We start from the raw sequence: 20,533 nt of genomic DNA, 5'->3' as shown, positions 1-20,533 counted from the left end.
TTACCCTAATAACCTGAATTATAAGTCAAGAGTTGCAAATTCGCCAAAACACCTATAGATTCTTCTTGCTTACACCTAAGCTATATATATATAGCCCAAACCCACAATTGGCTAGAGGGAAATAAAAAAAAGAAAAAGAAAAGTTTACAAAAGAAAAATGACGGCAAAACTACAAGGAAAAGGAATATGAAACAAAAATGGCAAAAAAAAGGGTGGTTAATGACCTGCTATTAGAATACTTCTATACATCCCAACCATCTTTCCGACCATTGAATTCCTGCTTCCGATCTGCCAGACTCCCGTACATCTCCGAGAACTTAAGAAGGCATTTACTTCTTATTTGGTAGTGCACCTGTGTGTTCCGGCTGATTGCAGCCCCAGAGAACTTTGATGTGTCAATTGCCCATGCTGGCTTTACATACTCCACAGTCTGTGACGAGCTGGCATTTGCATACAAGAAATTCAGAAGCACATCCTCACAGTTGAAATACTTATTTACCAACCCCCTCCCTGACTTTGCTGCTTCATTCCAGTACCTCTCAAATGCTACTTTGCTATCAATAAAAGCAGCCCCTGTCAATATCATGTTATACCCCTTACGAGTTCGGGCATACTTCTCATCCCTGTACTTCAATGGACTCCTATTAATGAGACGTGGATAGAACCCAACTATCCTATCAGGATGCTCCCGCCACACTCTGAACCCTCGTTCAATATCATCACATGGCATCATGATGTCATCATCAAGCTCAAGAACAGCCCGCGTTTTTATCAGTGGGTCCACTTTGAATCGATTGTTCAGCGAGTTCTGCTTCTCTACTCTGATTCTAACTGGCACAACAGAGTCCAACTCACTTTGTTCAGGAGGTGGCCCTTTGTTCCACACCACAACAATCTCCTTTACTGATGAACACCTTGAATAATGTTTCACATACATCTTCAAATTCCATAGACGAGCATCATAAGTCATCGTTAGAAGTGTAAACTGCGAATTGGAACCCTTATATGGGTAGGCTTCTTCTGCACCATTGCCACCGTATATATATCTGATCCCCACGCATGTTAGTGCCATTCCTACCACAAATATTAAGGAGAGAACAAATTTTCCAGCACAAGTGTTGGGCTTTATCCGGCCTCTGATAATTGTACTTGTTCTGTTCACACGAGTAAAGAATCGCCTCAGCTTGGCAGAGAACAAATGTGAGCGCTCCCACTCCCAGGTTGAGAAAGCATCACTTCTCTTCATTGAGCTATGGGGACACCAGCTCAGGGGTAAAATACACTTAACAGCACCCAGCAACATCCCTACTAGTACAATGAGTACAACTACAACCGCCACTGCAACAGAACCAAGGATGAATCTATGAACAGAATCTCCGGAAGGAACCCGATCTCCATCCATTACCCCAACCCACTCTCCCGAGCTTAGCTGTTGCACATCTAGGTGATGGTAACGAGCACCATTCCAAGCATTTCGGCCCTTCTTAGCCTCTTCTATGCCCAGTGGAACTTCAACTTCCTTGTATTCATCCTTATTCAGAATCTCCACCTTGAAGACACGCGCTCGCCGCCCATATGTTTCACCACAATCTTGACCAATGCGGTAGAGGTTTCCATTGTAAATAAATGGCCTGCCTCCATTCCGAGCACCCAAGCTCTTATCAGTGTTGTAAATAGGGTTCTGCTTGTGTGGTTTCCAAGGACCCAGTGGTGAGTTACCATACCAGATTTCCAACTCTCCATTCTTCTTCGCACCAAAACCACTGTGATCTGACCCAAAGAGCCAGTAATTACCTTTATAGTTTATAATAAAGGAATCCACTAGGGGCTTCTTCATGATAACCCTGTCCAGTGTCCACTGCAGAGGAAAGTTAATAGCTCGATAGAGGCGGAGCTCCCCTTTCTGACTGCTCTCAGGCATCATGTATATCTGCCAATACAAAACCTCAGTGTTATCAAGAGTTGAAAAACAAGAGCCAGGCAATTAAGACAAATAACCCAAAGGCTCTCATCTTACTTGATCATGGTAGCTGAAAACATAAGGATAAGAAAGATGCCAATCCTCATCCAAGGCAATGCCTAATTGCTGCCATGTTGCACCCTTATCCATACTTTTTGCAACCCCAATGTCTCCTTGCAAGGTGACAGAGTTCTTGGTCTCATAAAACAAATAAAGTGTATCCCCCTGAATCACATTGGCAGTTCAGTTGCAAGAGGTGTTAAGAAATGTATCAGAAAAGGCACAAATGAAATTACATATGACCAAAGACCTAGAGCTAATTCATTCATAAGATTAAATAGCTTCAGATTTTTAAACATAAGCAAGGACGGGAAAAGTTGATGAGAGGAAGAAAGAAGAGCAATAATTAAAGACATCTGAGGTTTTAAAGATGGTAAGATAGGGAATTTGTTTATCTAGAAAAAAGAAAGAATTTTATTTAGTGTATCATTCTATATCCTTTTTTTTCTTCTCTTTTTTGTCACTTTTTGTCATAGCTGAATATGATTACGCAATTCTACATCAATCTCAGATACTATGCTTAAGGCACTAAAATTTATCATAAAGAATTCATGTCATTAAAAACCTTTTATCATTTTTTTTTCTTCCCCTAAGAAAACTTTTTACCAACTGTTTTTGACTCAGGAAAATTACAGAATCAAAATTGGATTTAACAATTTGATTCAAAATTTAGTACCAGTCGCAGATTCTTTTCCCCTATTTCATTTTCCCCCCCTCAAAAATTGGATTTAACTTCTCATTTTTGAAGGGGGGAGGGGGGAGAGAGGAGGCAATGAATTTAACCAATTTGATTTTGTAGACTTGTAGTTGCACATAATCTCAGGGTAGCATGCTTTTTTATGGAAGGGGAATTTCCCAGAGAAATGGACTCAATATGGTTTAGTAATTGAAATCATAGTTGTCACGGCGTCACGGCGATCCAAGTCGGTGGAGGGGTGTCACATCGATATATCGACATGTCGCCCGCCATGGCGTTGCCATGGCGAGCATGTCGACCATGTTTTATTTTTATTTTCTCTATTTTTAATGTGTTAATAGATGTATACTCAAGCCATGTTTTATTTTTTCTCTATTGTTTCTCAAGTTTTAAGAAGAAAATTCAGAAATCGAAGAAGAAATCGAAGAGGGAAAGAAGAAATCGAAGAGGGAAAGAAGACAGGAAGAAGAAATCGAAGAGGGAAGAAGAAATCGAAGACAGGAAGAAGAAATCGAAGAGGGAAAGAGAGTCGGGAGGAAGAAATCAAAGAGGGTCGCCATGGCGTAGGTCGCCATGCAGCCCTCTCCAGCGCCAGGACGCCATGACAACTATGATTGAAATATACGGAAATGCATAAATACCGTAGAGGAAGTGATGCAGTTCAGAAGAACAAGAAGGCCAGCAGCATACAAAGCCATCAAACTGAACCAAGAATGGGCCATAGGCTTTTAATATTTTCGGGTTTACTACTGTAATGGAAAAATTCTATAAGCCAAAATATTAGGGATTCAAGTCCTATATGGGATTAAGTAGTTAGTTTCCATTTTGTCAAAGTTCAAGAATAGTTTCTATTTTGAAGAAGACTTAGGTTGTCAGTGATTCTCCCTACCATACATAGAGGTTTCCTATTTTGCTTATTTAGATGGAGTTATAAATAAAGAGTAGGGATCATAACCACTACAAACATTTTGCTAAATTATTTAGTCTTGAGCTTGTGAATTTTGTGAGAGACAGAGCATGGTTTTGTGGGATCCAAAACTGCTCTACTGTGGCATGCAGTAGGGAAACCTTGGTGGGATGCCAAGGCTGGAGTTAGTAAGATTCTTTCTCCACAGTTAGGTGAGAAGCCTAACATCTCCTTCCTTACTTCTTTCTTCTTCTTTTCAAGTTCTTCAAAGCAGGTTCAAGTGTTGACAATTTCATCTTTCTCTCCCATCGATTCCACATGTTAAGGGCAGTCCTTACATACCCTTGAGTCTGCGGCAGCAGTGTTTCACTTTGATTTCTAAATTTTCCACTAGTTTCTGTTTTTGAAACTCACCTACTAATTATCCTTCCCTAGTCATTAATTCCATTCTTATTTTCTAATTTGGATTTTCACTTGTTATTCTATGGTTTAGCTACTGTGTTCCTGAAGTTACTAAATCTGAGTTCTTTTTTCCAGCAACTTGCTATTTGGGAAACTAATTCCTTAAGAGTTTCTAAATCTTGAACCTGTTTAATTCTGATTCTAAATCTGATTTTTTCTATATGGAGATCTGGAGGAGGAGGTTTATATGGAGCAACCTCCTAGGTATGTTACTCAGGGGGTAATGTAAGGCTAGGACTCGAGGAACTTAACCCCAAGTAGGATCTTATTATAGCAATATCAAGCCATTAGATGAACATGAGGTCACTGTTGAAGGGAGGATATATGGTTTGTAATTGACTGCCAAAACTATAGCACCGGTTGAAGGCTAGATCTGCAGCTCGAGGGGTCTGAAAATCCCAGCAAAACATCATGGAAAACAGAACTGCAAAGTATCTACTTGTCTCCTCTAGCCAGCAACTGATGCGGCAGCAGAGCAAGGAATCAGACCATTTATACCACAGTAATACCGCAGGGTATAAAAATAGAGACTGAAAAAAAAAATGAAGATAAAAGGGGATAAAGGATTGGATCAAGTCTCTCACTCTCTCCTTTGGGCCTCTTACCCTCTTATGGCATAGGTATCTCACCTCTCAACAGTATCCCACAGCCATCATTGGTTTCTCAAAACCCAAATTCAGTTTTTCTCAAATCGTTGGCCGCTGAAATCCAGCAGCTATCCTTTATTTATAATCCATTACATCCTAAGCCAAATCTTTTAGAAACGCTTCAAAATAAAATCCCAATAATAATGGAAACTAATCTTAGATTGCAGTCCAATTACATAACTGAATAAATCCTAAATAGAAACAAAAACTAATTGAAATCTATCTACTGGAACGCTAGTTTATAGCAGCAGAAACTGGTCTTCACACTGGGGCTCACGAGATCTGGAAAATATCCCCTCTAAATAAAACTGGTCGATATCTCCTTTATACCACAGAAATCAATATGGCTGTGACAATCCCAGACTCTGGAACCAGTACCTGCAAGTAGAGACAGAGAGAGAGAGAGAGAGAGATTGAGGAAGAAGAAGAGAAAGACTGCTAGAGCATTAGCAACCGATAGCAGCTCCCTCCCTACTATCATGTATATATATATATACATATACTACAACAACAACAACAAACTCAGCCTTATCCCAACTTAATGGGGTCGGCTACATGGATCCATAAAAAAAATGAAAGATAGTAAGAGGTAAGAGGCACAGCCCAGCACATCGGAAGAATCTCAGCTAAATGGGGTCTGCTACATGGCTCCTTGTCCTCCAAGTGGCTCTCTCCGAGGTCATACTTGGAACAAGACCTAGACTATGCATGTCCTTCCTCACCACTTCTCCTATGGTCATTTTAGGTCTGCCCCTAGCTCTTTAGCTCCTTCAATCGGAATCATATCACTCCTCCTCATAGTTGTCATGGCGTCACCATGGCGTCCTGGCACTGGAGAAGGTTGCATGGCGACCTACGCCATGGCGTCCCTCTTTGATTTCTTCTTCCTGTCTCTCTTTCCCTCTTTGATTTCTTCTTCTTGTCTTCGATTTCTTCTTTCCCTCTTCGATTTCTTTCGATTTCTTCTTTCCCTCTTCGATTTCTGAATTTTCTTCTTAAACTTGAGAAACAATAGAGAAAAAATAAAACATGGCTTGAGTATACATCTATTAAAACATTAAAAATAGAGAAAATAAAAAATAAAACATGGTCGACATGCTCGCCATGTCGATATATCGACGTGACACCCCTCCACCGACTTGGATCGTCGTGACGCCGTGACAACTATGCTCCTCCTTACAGGGGCGTCCATAGGCCTCCATAGAATATGACCATACCACCTTAAACGACTCTCTCGGAACTTGTCATAGATCGGCACAACTGCCAAGAATGCTCTTATATGTAATATGTTCATTCCGTTCTTTATCCTTGTTTTTCCACTCATCCATCTTAACATCCTCATCTCTGCTACACAAAGCTTATCAATATGACACTTCTTAACTGCCCAACATTCTGCCCCATACATCATACCGGTCGAACAACAATCCTATAGAGCTTTCCTTTAAGCTTTAAAGGAATATGTCAGTCACACAACACTCTGGGCACACCTCTCCACTTCATCCATCCCACTTTACTGCTCTGTGAAACATCATCTTATATGTCACCTTCTTTATTTATGATTGACCCCAGATATCCAAAATAGTCACTTTGCGGTATTTCTCTTTCCTCAATTCGCACCATATCAATATCCATCATAGTGTGACTAAAATTACACATCATATATTCCATTTTCATTCTACTAATCTTAAAGCCTCTTGTTTCCAAGGTTGACCTCCAAAGTTCTAACTTAGAGTTAATCCCTAATTTTGTCTCATCCACCAAAACAATATCATCGGCGAAGAGCATACAACATGGGACCTCGTCTTGAATGTTCTTGGTTATATCGCCCATGACAAGTGCAAAAAGGTAAGGACTTAAGACTAAGCCCTAATGTAATCCAACCGTAATTGGAAATTCCTTGCCCTAACCTCCCACAGATTTCACACTAGTTACCACTCCCCCATACATATCTTTAATGACATCCATTTACTTGACACCCCTCTCTTCACTAGAACATGTTGGATTATATCTCTAGACTCTTGATCATAGACTTTTTCCAGGTCGATAAAGACCATATGGAGATCCTTCTTGTTATCTCTATATCTTTCCACAAGCCTCCTCAATAAGTAGATAGCTTCTATGGTGGATCTACCTGGCATAAAGACAAATTGGTTAATCAAGATATGAGTCTCTCTTCTCAAACATGCTTCAATAACCTTCTCTCAAAGTTTCATAGTGTAACTCATTAGCTTTATGATTCTATAGTTTATTGCAGCTTTGGATATCACCTTTATTTTTGTAGTCCGATCAGTGAATAGGTGTCCGGGGTCGCCTGTTTCTTCAATCCCTCTACCTGCTCCGCCAAGTCTCGTAGCCGCTTTTCCAGCTCAGTTTCAGGTGCTCGGCCGTTCAGCTAATCCACCTGGTGCAAATTGTCTTGTTCATTCGGCCGAGGTCGGCCATTTTGTCCTTCAGCTCGGAATCGGCTCGCTCAGTCATCCCGTTGAGGTCGGCCATTCTGGTCGGCTCGGTCAGCATCACCCCTCCTTATTCTTCTTTCCACCTGGAAATTGGACCCGCGGGGGCTTCTCGGCTGCTCTTCTCGGAGAGGCGGGCTTCGGCGCCGGGGGGCTACCTCCTATTGTTCTAGGTGTGCCCTCTGCTGTCCGTCGTCTCCGAGCCGGCCTGAAAATACCGATCTTCTCGCTCCCAATGCCACTGGTTTGATCTCTCGCCCGGTCCTCAAGCTCCGACGATGCTCATGCTCATCCCGCCGAGCACTCCTGTTGGGACGCGGGGGAGAAGTTTTCCGACGGGGTGGATGAGACGAGGCTGCTCGGCTTGGCTCGGCCCGACGCCGACCAGCATTCTGCTGCAAGTTTCCCTCGATGAGCACTGGTGCCCAGGGGGGTGCGACTGGTGGCTGGCCTAGCAACCCGCCCTGGGCCATCTGTCCCATGAGAGTTCGCAACATCTTGTTAGTGTGCAGCAGTTGAAGCTGAACGACCATGACTTGTCAGTTGTTCGCCGGGGCTTCCAGATCCAAACTTTCTGACACGGGTGGTAGCAGCGGCAAATTCTACCCTGGATGGTTCGGATCGGCCCTCGGTCGTCCTTCTGCCGTCGTGTCCAACACACTTCCGCCATTCCCACCATCCACCGGGGGAATCGGGTTAGCCGCGGCACCCGCGCTCCTTCCCCTCATGGGGGTCTTCCGATCGCGCCTTGCCGCGACGTTTCAGGGGGTGGCGAACGTCTCGCTTGCCTATCAGGTTGCGACTCATCCCCGCGGGAGGCGGAGCCGTGCTGTCCTGATCTTGTTTGCACCATCATTGTCTTCGCTCCTTGGATTGGCAGAAACGACGATGACTAGTTGACGTCGTTCCCACAGACGGCGCCAAATTTGTTGAGTGTGAAAACCTCCGTCACCCGGATCGCCCACGGATGAGCCTGCAAAAAACCGAGTAAGCGCAAGAGAGCTGGTGTGGCTCCGGCCTAGGACTCTCCGATGCACAAGTCAGGTCTCCAGTGCAACAGCGTAACAGCTAGTAAAAAGTAATCTAAGCAACAGAGCTCCATACCTGAGTATTTATAGAGTGTGGGTGAGGCGGTTGGGAGAGTCCTAGTATGGTAGGAGTCCTTCTTTGGTAAGGCTCTTCTATGCAGAGTGGAGAGTTATTTTCGGGGTCGGACCCTCTCTTTAAGGTAAGAGTCCATGTCAAAGTGTTATTCTGTATCGCGTTGGGGATTGTGGCTCGATCCTTATCCCGCGATTCCCGGATGGTGCTGACGTGGCCCCGCGATTTCTGGCGGGCCGTTAAGATAGCTTCGGTGGAGGGCTCGGCCTCAGTGGTCGGCCTCGATGGTCGGCCCCGGTGGTCGGCCTCAGAGCTCGGCCCTGGGGTGGCCGTGGCCTCGGCCTACTGATGTGAGGTCAGCCCTGGGGCCCTTGGCCGACCTGGGTGGCGCTCCGCGGCGCGGGTGCTCGGCACACAGGAGACGGAATGTCAGATCTGTCGGTGGTCGGGTCGGCCCGACTCCGCACGGCTCGGTTCGGTTATCGGACTGTCCTCGGCTCGGCCACGTGGCAGCTTTCGATTGGTGAGCTGGTTTTATGCCTTATCACTTCTATCCTATTTTTCTTCCCTCTTGCTTTTGTTTTCTTTTTCTATACCAGGTGGAACCTCTATTTTTTGGTCAAGTTTCAGCTTGCTTAAATCTGAAATATCTCATCCAATACCAACTAATTTGCTCTAAAACTTTGTCGCTAATCTTCTATTTGCATTCTCTCTAGAATTCTGTCTACAGCTTATTGTTATTCTACTCCTATCAACAGGTCTGATTTTCTTAGTTTGTTTTCTGGTTTTCCTATTACCAGTCCAATCGTGCCTTCTAATCTCATATAAAACTGTGCTTTCTGGTTTAGAATATCTCTTTAGGTTATAACGATCCCTTTGCCCAAAGTTACAGTTCAGACTAGCAAGTCTTTAACAAGTTACAGTTGAATTTCTCCAGACTCTAGTTTCCCCTTCTGTTTCTGAAATTTCATAAGTATTTACTCAGTATCAGTTACAGTTTGGCAACCAGAATAACTAAGTTTCCTACAGAACTGCATTAAAACCAGGATTTTCCCCTTAGTCTTCAAGCTTTTCAACCTGATACTGGTTATTAGTGTGGATCCAGCCTTTGTGATGCAGAATGATCACCAAATAGGGCTTATTTCTTTAGAAATAGGCCTAGGGTTGGGTTATATATATGTTGGGCCTTTGTTCCCAAGGGTTTTTTATGTATTAGGCCACTTTAATGAGCCTAAACTAGGGGCATATAGGTTGCATACGGGATTAGCCCAATACTTAGTTTATTTTCCTATTTTTAGATTGAACCGGTTTAAAATTGGTTGCATCCAATTGGTTCAATTGGTCCAATTTAAGTGAAGTGTTCCTATTGGTCAATAGGTCCTTATATCCTATTGGCTAACATGGGATCTACTTTAAATTAGTTGTTTTTAAGTTAGATTCTCTTATTTTAAGTTATTAGGGGTAGTTAGGATATTTTACTGTTTTAAATTAGTAATTTGATTGTCATTAGATCTCTCCCACGATTTTAAGTGAAGAGGAAGTTAGATTGTATTAGGACTTGGCCTTTGGCCTTTAATTATAAATAAAGCAACCGTGGGAGGCTCCCCCACACGAATTTTGATTAATAAAAAACAGATTTTGTGGCTGCCATTGCTGCTGTTCCTTGCTCCCCTGTGTGAGTGTGCATCCTTGTGGACTTTAAGGTGGAAGGGTGGGAGGATTCCTGCGACTCTTTACGCCGTGACGGCTGGGAGGATCTCTCTTCGAAGGTGGTTTCATCCTTCAAACATTCAAGCTACTGCCGGTGGATTCCAGTGTGAGTTTGAGTTTTAATTTCTGTGTTTTTTTCATTCCTTCTCCTTCCCCAATCGATCCCATAACCCTAGCTTCATCTATAGTCTTTACAGCCCTATTCCCTCATCAGTTTACACTTAAACTCTAGCCACAGATCCATTACAGTACCTCTCCCACTCGGTCTCAGTTGCAGCCTCACTTATCCATTAGAAACCCTAATCCCCTTCATCACCATTGAGACCTAAAACCCTAAAACCTGTCTAGACCTAACCAACCATCAAAACCCTCCCATATTTGGACTGAACCTCCCTCCCACAGTCCCCTAAATTCGATCCCAAGCCCAGACCTCACAGCCCACTCAAAACCCTAGTTTTTGGTTGTTTCCTAGTTTCTAAAACCCGAAACCCTAACCCTAATTCTGCAGGAATTTTAAACTGATCCAAAATCCTAATTTTTTTATATCAAAATAGCCCCCTAAACCTGCTGATCATTACCCTATATTACTTTCACCAATAACCCTAGCCTAAACCCTAGGTTAGCCCTAAACAGCCCCAAATCTGCCCCGAACAGCAGACCTGATCAGAATCTGATTTCACCTGGCTCCTAGTAGGATTATCTCCTATTCTAGGACTACATTACTTTGTGCCCTCTAGATTCTATTCTAGACTCGAAACCACACCAAGTATTGATATTTAGATGACAGAAGAACAGTGTCGATAAGTTGTAATATGACATCCTCTACCTCCAAGTTTCTCAAAAAATATGAGAATACCAAAACCTCAACATAGACCAGCAGAAAACACTAACTAAAAGACTTGTCACTATAATTAAAGGCAATAAACAAATTAGAAATCTGACAGGGGCGATGCAACTCCATCCTCTGAAACGTAAGCTTATCTCCACTGACAACAAAATATTGAATGGATGTACAAGCTTAGCAAGGATTTGAATTATGCTCCTTCATGGACATAACAAAGTAATTCTATCCATGTAGCAAAATGCAAATCATTCATGTGAACTCCATACTTTGCTCTCAAAATTGTACCAAATGTCGTGGGGTTCAATAGGGAAATTCCACAGCCACTAGGCCAAAAGCGTAACATTCCTTCGAAGAAAATTCCCAATACTCACCCAATTCTTTTTGGATAACAAACTATATCCCAAATCGCTTGCACAAAAGGCCCTTCATAGGGTGTTTTTTTTTATGTGAAAAACATAAAGATAGACCCTTTGTCATTTCTCTAACTTCTGTTTTTGGATAAAATTCCTCACTACTTTCTTAAGGGCATGGAATGCCAGCAGAAAAGACAGTTTCCCCAAACGATTGGGGCACAAGGAAAATTTATAGATCCAATTCTACTCAATATGTGGTTCCTCTTTCTACATGCCTCTCTTTTAGAGAATTTATCCATCACAAGGTTCCAAGAATCCAAGGATTTAGGCCTACCATAAAGGGAACCCCAAATATGGCAACTCCACCTTGCAACCAAGAACCTCCACAAAATAGCCCATACCTCAATATTCATATTTATCCCTGTTACCAAGCAAGAATCCAAATTAATCTCCATTCCTACAATGATTCAAAGCATTTAGAGTAACCTCTTGATTTTGGACATATTCAGCTTGAGCTTTGTGGAATATAATAATATGGTCTGCATTTTGGAGGTATGATACCTCTACAATCCCCTGAACAATGTGAACTGTTATATCAGATTCAGCTCCTTCTCCATTCCAACAATCTTCCCAGGACATCCCCAACCATCATAAAGAAGAAGGGAAACAAAAGGATTCCCTTGCCTAACTTCTTTTTTGCCTTTGAACGACACATTAATGATGATGGATGAGTGCATAGGGGAGAGAAACCCTTCATCCATCTCATCCACTGACTCCCAAATCCCATGCATTCCAAGGCATAGTTTAAGAAGCCCCAATTAACAAGGTTGCATGTTTTTTTAAGGTCCACTTTACACACCACATCCTTCTACCAAATGATCTCATCCCTTCTATGCATTTGTAAGTGAGAAGAATCTCACTCAAGGATCAAATAGAACTACATAGTGAATGATATTTAGCCTTATAACTGGATAATTAATAGTGACCGATATTTAGCCTTCGAACTGGATGATTGTCCCATAGCATCTAAAGGCAAGAACTTTGATATCAGTAAGAAAAAGAAAGCTACTTTGTTTAAGCTTTTCATGGGAACTACATGAAGAGATAACAGCCACCAATATTCACGTACATTGAATGGGTCTGGCTTTCCGTCAGCACTACAATTTTTTTTTCCTTATGGTTTATATGCATGGAAGTATGTTCTGTTCAATACAATACTCGAACAACCTACATAAGAAAATCTATCATGTCCTTCCAGCACAGCCTCTCATAACACTTGATTTACCCAGTGTTACATTGGGGTTAGCCCAATATGAGCGCCCAAACAGAAGGGGGCCGCTGTGGGGAACCCTAGCTGGTTCGCCCCTCCCCCCTATTTATATGAGCAGCCGCTCCAAGGGGGGGGGCGCTCTCTGACTCTGCGGCTCTCTCTCTCTCTCTCTCTCTGTTTTCTCTCTCCGTCCCTCTTCCGTGTGCAGGTATCTCTAAGGGACATCCATCACAATCCCTGGTCTTGGAGTGTGGAACTTCCTCAAAGGAAACCTGACGAGAATCCCATGGTGTCATTAGAGAAGGTTTTGATTGAAAGCCTACATGTTGGGCTTGTAATCTCAAGTAATTGGGATCCTCATGCCGCACGTTTCTCTTCCAACAAGTTGAAACCCTAACCTTTATTTACACCCAGAAATCCATATCAAAGCATCTGGGAAACAAGAACTTCTACATATTTTCTTTTCTACTCTCTTCATTCCATTATGCAGAGGTGGGTTGGGGAGGGAAGGGTGGTAGTAAATTGAGACACTTGTAGTACACAACAATCCACAAGTACCTTATGAGGTTTGAAAAATCAGAAAAAACTACCACTCATCAGGAAGTGGGTTGATTCAGAATCATGTATGGGAGACAGAACAAGAAACCAGAAACCAGGAAAAATTAAAAATTTTAAAAATCAATCGTACTCTCTATATACAGTGACACTCCTGACTCCTAGACGAATTGAAGAGGGAAACATCTGCCAACAGCAAATCGCTCCTTAAAAAAGTTGCAGAAAACGATGAAATCTTAATGCACCCCAGAGACTAATCAGTTGCAGTAACTGGGAAAAAAAGGACCCCCCGCCCCCCCGAGAAGGAAACAAAATAATTAAACAAGCAACATTGACAATTTAAGGGGCCAAGGAAAGGAAAGGAAAGTGAAGAGCCTGAGAGGGAAATAAATACCTGAACAAGGAGAAAAGGATCAGCCACAAAATTGCTAGGGAAACCAGCACCTGACAAGGAAGCGCATGTAACTACAGGGTTTGCAATAGGCCAAGCCGCGCTCTCATCGTTAAACACATTCTTCTGTTCCCGATACCGAATCAACAAATAAATTCACCACCCAAAGAGCCAATGACCAAAACCCAGACAGAAAACAAGAACGAAAATCCAATCAAACCCAGAAACAAATAAATAACTAAATAGGAAAGCAAAAAAAAATCAAAAATAGTAGAGTAGAAAAATAAACAGAGAGGACTTACAGACTCAATGGGTTTCAAAGAAAAGGGTGAGTCCCCATAGTAGATGCCGATCGACCATGATCCTTCATTATCTTCTTGACATCCAAGCGAATAGAGAGCCGGGCGTTCATAAGGTGGGAAAGTAAGCCAAGCGAAAAAGGTGGCAGTGGATCCTAATAGAAGAAAAGAGCAGAAGAAGAAGATAAAAGTGGAGGAGAGGAAACAGTGATCCCATCTCCATCTGCACCAACACTTCATGCTCATGTCGCAGCAAATACTACTGTTGCTGCTACCGCTGCTACCCACAACAGGACTGGAACCCATAACAACAATCCAACTATATGTACCTTCAACAAAGCGATCTCAGGAACGTGAACCCACATCATCAAAGGGTCTTCTCGACAAAAGGAAAACAAACTGTAATATCAGCATTTGAGAGGAAACGCTTCCAAATGCAGGAATAGTTTCTGAGATGGAATTAGTTCTTCCCCCGGTTACCACCTTTTGTTTTCGGTTCTCTCTGAGAGTCAGTCTCCCTCTAACTTTTCCTGCACGACACACGAACAACAACAACAAAGTGGGTCACTACTTCTAGTTTTCCACATTGCACTCGTTCAGGGGTAAAACGTTTCTGCCGTGTCATCTGAGGAGGATTCAAGAATATGAAAATCCGGGAAGTTTCTTAGCTCTTTCTGTCTCTTTCTCTTTGAGCTTTCTAGATTGTGGGTTTATTCAATTTGTAATTTGTTTAAGATCCCACCACTTGCAGTCAAATTTGCTTAAAGACGAAGATTGGAATTTGGAATTTGGAATTTGGAATTTGGAATTGGATTTCATAAGAAACTCACAATTTAATTATTTTAAGGTGGTGGTTGAGTCTTTTGGAGCTGGGCCATGGTAAGATCAAATCCTTTTCATTCGATCTTCTACATTTTAATTTTTTTTTGGGTGCAAGAAAATGTCACTTTCTTCCTCTTCATTATTAATAGATAGATAGATATAGGCAAGAAAAATTAGGGTAATGGGTTAAATTCTACAGATCAAGTCGACTTGTGAACCTGGTTATTGGGTTGGATTAGGTCAATAAAGTTGGAGGAATTGCATCTAGGGAAGGCAGTATGTGGGGTATAGGGCAAGGCGCGTTTTGTCTAAATCCTAAAAATCCTCATTTCAAAATCAAATCAAATACATAAATAAAGGGAGAAAGTTGGGTATGCTGTCAGTTTTCGGTAAGGTAATGGTATACACCAATCACAGGTCTGAACACAGGAGGGCTAATAGGTCTTTTCCATAAAAAGAGAGCTGAGCACCTTGACAGCGTACCATTCGATGCCTAGGCCTCTAGAGCCTGTACGTGCACTGGGCAATGAGAAGGGGTAACTTTACTCGGGTCATTATAGAATCAGACAACCTGGAGCTAATCTCCCTCCTTGGAGACCCTTTTCGCTTGCCTCTGATCTCGCTCCGCAGCATCCTCCACGATATCCATGCCCTTAGTTCTAAGTTTATTACTTGTATTTTCTCACATGTTTCTAGAGATGCTAACCTTGTAGCGCACTCTCTAGCTCGAAAGGCTATGTCTGTGGCAAGTCAGATTACTTGGCCAATTTCCTTTCCCTCACTCCTTGAGCTTTGCTCTAAGGATGTTGGGTGTTCCTCTTGCCCCCCTTTGCAATAAAATTCCTATTTGCAAAAAACAAAACCAAAAATTGAAAACCCACACGCGTTAGCCAATGAGAATGCATGTGCAAGCATCACCTTGAGCAAGATTTTCGTCTTTCCATTGGGGTAGCACGGTACTTTCGTGTGATGTTGTGTCTAGGCACAGGAGCCACACGGGTCACGTGACCAGGTAACGTTATTTTCCCATAAAATAAAAAGCATGTAAATTTATAATGGGATAAAGTTCCTCTTCAGAGCGTGGCTCTCATGCTTGCACCCTTTTGTTTGTTCTCTCCTCCTCTCCTCTGTAAAATGACTTCTCTGTCCCCATATAGATTGAACCAAAGGGGAAGCGTTGATTGGGTCTCACATAGACATAGGAGCCACGCTTCCGGGCAAAGAACACTTCTCCATTTAAATTTTATTTTAATAATTTCACATAATATAGGAGGGACACCATTCACATTTCTAATATAAACATGTCAGTTAGGATCTTTTGGCACAGAGAACCAGATAAGATAGGAGATGGATAAATTAAAATTACACTATTCTAAGAAAATTTTAGAATCGAATTTCCCTTCATCCATGGAAAGAGAACTGCTTAAACCATACCTATAACTGGGGCAAAGTTTGGAACAGCTAATGTTCCTCTGTTTGAGGTTTACCTGGGCTACAATAGATTTATACATGTTGGTTAACCTTTTGGGATGAGGCTACGTGAGACTTTACCTTTTTTATTTTTAATGAAAGAAGAAAAAGGTTGATATTAAATGAAAAAGGAAGAAAGTGTTTCTACAATGCCTGTCATATTATAATAAAAGAAAGTGTTTATATTCAATCGCATGTCATTTTATAAAATTAGTGAACTCCAAAATATTAATATTCTTGGTGGTGGTGATGGGTATGCCTAAATTTGACTCCATCACTTTCATCAAAAGAGGGATTAGACTCCAAGGCCATACTCCTTTAGTAATTGGAGACAGAATTATACCAAGAAGTTCCTTGTTGCAACATCAAATTTCCTTGATCTTATAGCCTTTTTGTGAAGATTGGGCGAGTCCGTGTGCAAGTCCAAATAGCTCTGGTTCCAAAAAATGGTTAGTCTCCAAATAACTTGCAGCTATTAAAAGTAGATGTCTTTCCAACATAATAGTATACATTCATCTTGATCTCTTCAAGGAAGAATTAATTGTCCGTACGCAAATCATAATAGGATGGTGTTATATAAGCAATAATTCCAAGCAAAATAATAAAGAACTTCCACACCTATCAGAGGTAAGAACATCATAATGAATAGATGGGGAAGGGGGTAGAATATTCAAATCTTTTAACCAAGTTTCAATATTCTTAAGGACCGATAGTCCGATATAGGATCAAGTTTAACAGAGTCATGGATCACCTTATTTCTAAGGTGCCAAATGAAATAACATGTTATAATAAAAACCGAAAAAAACCATCTAATTGAAATCTTATCAAATTGTTTATGAAAGAAGAAAGAGATGCAAAGTCGATCCAGAGAGGAGTGGGAGAGATACTTCGTTCTCAATCTCAAAGGGCCTGCCACCCAAATATGTTTAAACTAATCACATGAAAGAAAGATATGTCAAATGGATTCGACACAAGATCCACAAAACACACAATGGGAATCGATCTGGATTCATTTTGAAAGAGTCGCTTTGATTGGGATTCCTGCATATAAAACACGCCAAAAAAACATTTAAAATTTTAGGTGAATAGAAACTTTTCAAAGAAAGTATCACCAACAAGAGTTTCTAGATTGTATGGATGGCCTCAAAGTAGAGTGGATAAATTCGACTACTAATCTTGTAGAAAATCTACCATCTTTAGAGATTGAACATCTCCAATTGTCACCCTTCTTGTTTCGGCATAATGAATCGTTTTTTTGCACCAAAAAAAAGAAAAAGAAAAATCTCCAATTGTCTACATCATTGGATAAAGACGAGGTAGAAATAACAGAGGGATAGCATGTAAGAAGATATGAGCGATAGAAGACAAATTTTGTTGTGTCATTGTCCTCTCAAATTTTGACCTAAATGCACTTGGCTCACATTAAGGTGAGGATCTCAAGTAAAGACAATTTTTTCTTCACCAAGTTCTACAAATGCTTTTAAAATGTCTCATAAATTTTGTATGAGAAAAAGATCTCTACTTGGTGGTGTTTCCTACACCCTCTCACGGGGCACCGTGAAATGACCCTTTGCCCCCTGCTATGTAGATACCTAGACGTGCTCCTTCATTGGCCCAGATGCTTGTGTAGAGACCATGTGACCAAATAGAGATCTCTTGCTCAATTTATATATAAAAAGTGAGAGGCTAATACCACCATATCCATGCATTTATAAGCCAAACCTGATACATGATTTTTGTCTTCTTTCCTTTCAAATGCATTAGCACAACATAGAGCATTAATCAACATTAAAGGATCCTTCCACTCATACTATTCGTAGTGAGCTCAGGTCACCTCATCTACCTGAAACAAAAGAGGTGAAACTTGAATCTAAACTGAAAAGTATGATATAGGAGATGTTGGAGCTCATTACAAAAAAAACTTCAATTTTCTTCCTTTTAATGGATAGAATTTTACTTGGGTTATAGGTCGATTTAACCTATTTATATCATGAAAGAATCAGATTTTTTTGAAAAATGGTTCTTTGGAAGGTAACATGACCCCTACGCTAACACAAAGACCAATGGGAACATGCACAAAAGCATCAACAAAGGTGAGATTTTCACCTTTCATGGGGAGAGGATGGTCATTTCACACTGCTTTTTGGGGTTCTTTTTAATTCCCTTTTTTTTCCCTTCAAAATATAGACACTAACTAGGCAGTGTTATGTAGTCAAATTTAATTTCAACTTGAGTAATTGGGTATTCCATGGTTGTTGAAGTCTAGAAGCTCATAATTGAGTTCAGATCTCCTACCCACATTGGGATGGGTGGGGACAAATCTGAACCCTCCATAGGGTGTGGGACCCACACTTCATTATTGTGGTCTTTACTGATTTCTATGAGTCGTGAGGTCCCCTTTCACAAATTCTACAAGTAGCTCTCACTCCCCCTCTAGGTATGGTTGTCACTATAACCATCAATTTCAATCACATGCAAGGGACATATAATTAACAAAAGGGAAAATGTTATGAGTCACCAGGGACTAGCATGGTTCGTAATCTTGGTATCAGTTGAATTGGATCGGATTGGAATTGGATCGGCCAATACAGATCGGGATCGTTCAAACTCGGGCAAATATGGCACTCTTGTCCCTGTTTTTTTTATTAAAAAATCTGGATTTTTTTTAGATTTTTACCCCTATCCATACCGTTAGATTGGATCGATATCGAGATCGGTCTCAGCCGATATCGATCCGATCCAACCAAAATCGGCCGATCCAATCCAATACCTCAAACCATGGGGACTAGAGGCAGGCATCTCTGTGTCTATTTTTTCATTTTCACATGAAATGATCTTTTTGTCCTCCTACATACAATTCCATTCATCACATTTTATTGGTGCACTCCTTTATACCATTTGCTCAGATTACCTTTCCCTTAGCAGAATTTCAATGAATCAATTTAGTTTTATGGTGCAAAATAATAGAATCCCGGTATTTAAATTGACAATTACTTAAGAATGTCTCTCACAATAAAATAGCTATGAGAGTACAAATTCAATTGAATCACATGTCTGGATGTTCTGTAATTTATTGGTATTAAACATACTTGCATATTTATAACAATATAGTATTTTTAAAATTATGTATAAGTACAAATAGTATATTTATATAATTTCTTTTGTGATATGATACACATAAAGGTTGTCCAAATAAAAAAAAAAAAGAGGAATCTATACGCCGCCCACGTGGAGGAGAGAAAATGTGAGACGGCATGTACCATTGTCCATTGGCAATGTGTACGTCATTTCATTCACTTTAAAAATAAAAGAGAGAATGTTTCCTATCCGGTGAGTATACGCTATGTTAACACCTCTTCTCTCTATCTCTCTTCCCCCTCCCCCATGAAATGACCTCTGTGTTATCTATTTATTGGACCAATAAGAGGTACTCATTGGCTCTCACATGCCTGCATAACCTTTGCTACATAATAGGAAAAGCCTTCCCAAATAAAGATAGAGAACATTTGTGAAAAAAAATGGAGGCTAACATTCTCTATAGGAGAACGTGAGCCTTGTGCATGCACGAGGGCAAATGAGAATATGGACATTAGCATAATGGGGGTATGATTTTTTCCTTTTATAAGGGTAGGGTGATCATTTCATGGTGATACTCCTCCACAGAGAATTTTTTAGAACTTTTCTCCCAAAAAGGCGAAGGTTTTTTGAGCTTGCAGTGTTGGGGAGTCAAACCAGGAGATACGATTTGTAAATAACTGCAAAGAGGAGAGAGAGATGTTGGCATAGCCCATGCTGTCACCTCAGACTTTTTTCCAAGAAATAAACGACACAGATAACAATTGAAGAACGGTACATATTTCCTAGTACTCCGTGTGGACCTTTGAATTTTGAATTCAAATTTAAGGGAGAATGTTATTGTTTTCTGTGCCAGGATGCGCCCAGACATATGAGATGGGTGAAATGATCACCCTGCCCCCTGAATGGTAAGTCCATATGTCTGGGTGCTGGCTATACTGCAGCACAATGAATATCAGCCCCAAATTTAATTTCAAAACCCAAGTTCTGTTGGGTTTCCAAAAGAGGATTATTATCCCCTCCAATTCCTAAAACTCGGCAGTGCGGCAGTGCTATGTAGAGATGCCGATATGTGGCAGTTCGGACATCCAACGGTCTGAGCTCAACGTAGTCAATGAGTTCAGACTGTTGGATATCCAAGCTACCATGTGTCGGCATCTCCACCTAGCACTGCCGCACTGCCGAGCTTTAGGGAATTGGAGAGAATAATTTTCCTCCTAAAGAAACCCTTCATACTTCTGTACTATTTGTGTTTTCTTATATAAAAAGAAATTAATTGATCCTTAAAATGACAAAAATGATCAAGGGTGTGATGATCATTTCACATGCGCCTGTTTTTAGGTGAAAGGGCAACATGCGATGCGCGCCCAAGTGACGTTCTTTATCCCATCAATTATAGGATTTAATTTTTCTTCATTGTAGATGAAGAGAGAATCTCTTCATCCCGATGATTT

General features: G+C 41.1%; 1 protein-coding gene and 1 long non-coding RNA gene across 2 annotated transcripts; both read right to left on the bottom strand.

The window, feature by feature from the left end:
- Nucleotides 1-42: 42 nt before the first annotated feature.
- On the bottom strand, nucleotides 43-14,328 carry LOC122671384 (glucosamine inositolphosphorylceramide transferase 1). Its single transcript, XM_043868559.1, has 4 exons — nucleotides 13,716-14,328; nucleotides 13,417-13,539; nucleotides 2,018-2,185; nucleotides 43-1,930 (listed from the first exon to the last, which is right to left on the bottom strand). Exons 1-4 carry the CDS (start codon nucleotides 14,016-14,018, stop codon nucleotides 242-244), a joined length of 2,283 nt encoding a protein of 760 aa, XP_043724494.1. The 5' UTR covers nucleotides 14,019-14,328; the 3' UTR covers nucleotides 43-241.
- LOC122671386 lies at nucleotides 9,345-11,257 on the bottom strand. The gene is made up of 2 exons (XR_006334341.1): nucleotides 10,724-11,257; nucleotides 9,345-9,396 (listed from the first exon to the last, which is right to left on the bottom strand). It is a non-coding gene; the product is annotated as an uncharacterized LOC122671386 (long non-coding RNA).
- Nucleotides 14,329-20,533: the final 6,205 nt, after the last annotated feature.

Source organism: Telopea speciosissima, chromosome 8 (assembly GCF_018873765.1).
Source record: "Telopea speciosissima isolate NSW1024214 ecotype Mountain lineage chromosome 8, Tspe_v1, whole genome shotgun sequence".
Classification (NCBI taxonomy): Eukaryota; Viridiplantae; Streptophyta; class Magnoliopsida; order Proteales; family Proteaceae; genus Telopea; species Telopea speciosissima.
This window is presented reverse-complemented; position numbering and strand designations above follow the sequence as displayed.

Coding starts and splice junctions, on each gene's coding strand:
- LOC122671384 (XM_043868559.1), bottom strand. CDS start 14,018: ATGGGTTCCAGTCCTGTTGTGGGTAGCAGCGGTAGCAGCAACAGTAGT. Junction 13,540..13,715: donor CTTTGAAACCCATTGAGTCT/GTAAGTCCTCTC, acceptor TATCGGGAACAG/AAGAATGTGTTTAACGATGA. Junction 1,931..2,017: donor TTTTCAGCTACCATGATCAA/GTAAGATGAGAG, acceptor TTGTATTGGCAG/ATATACATGATGCCTGAGAG.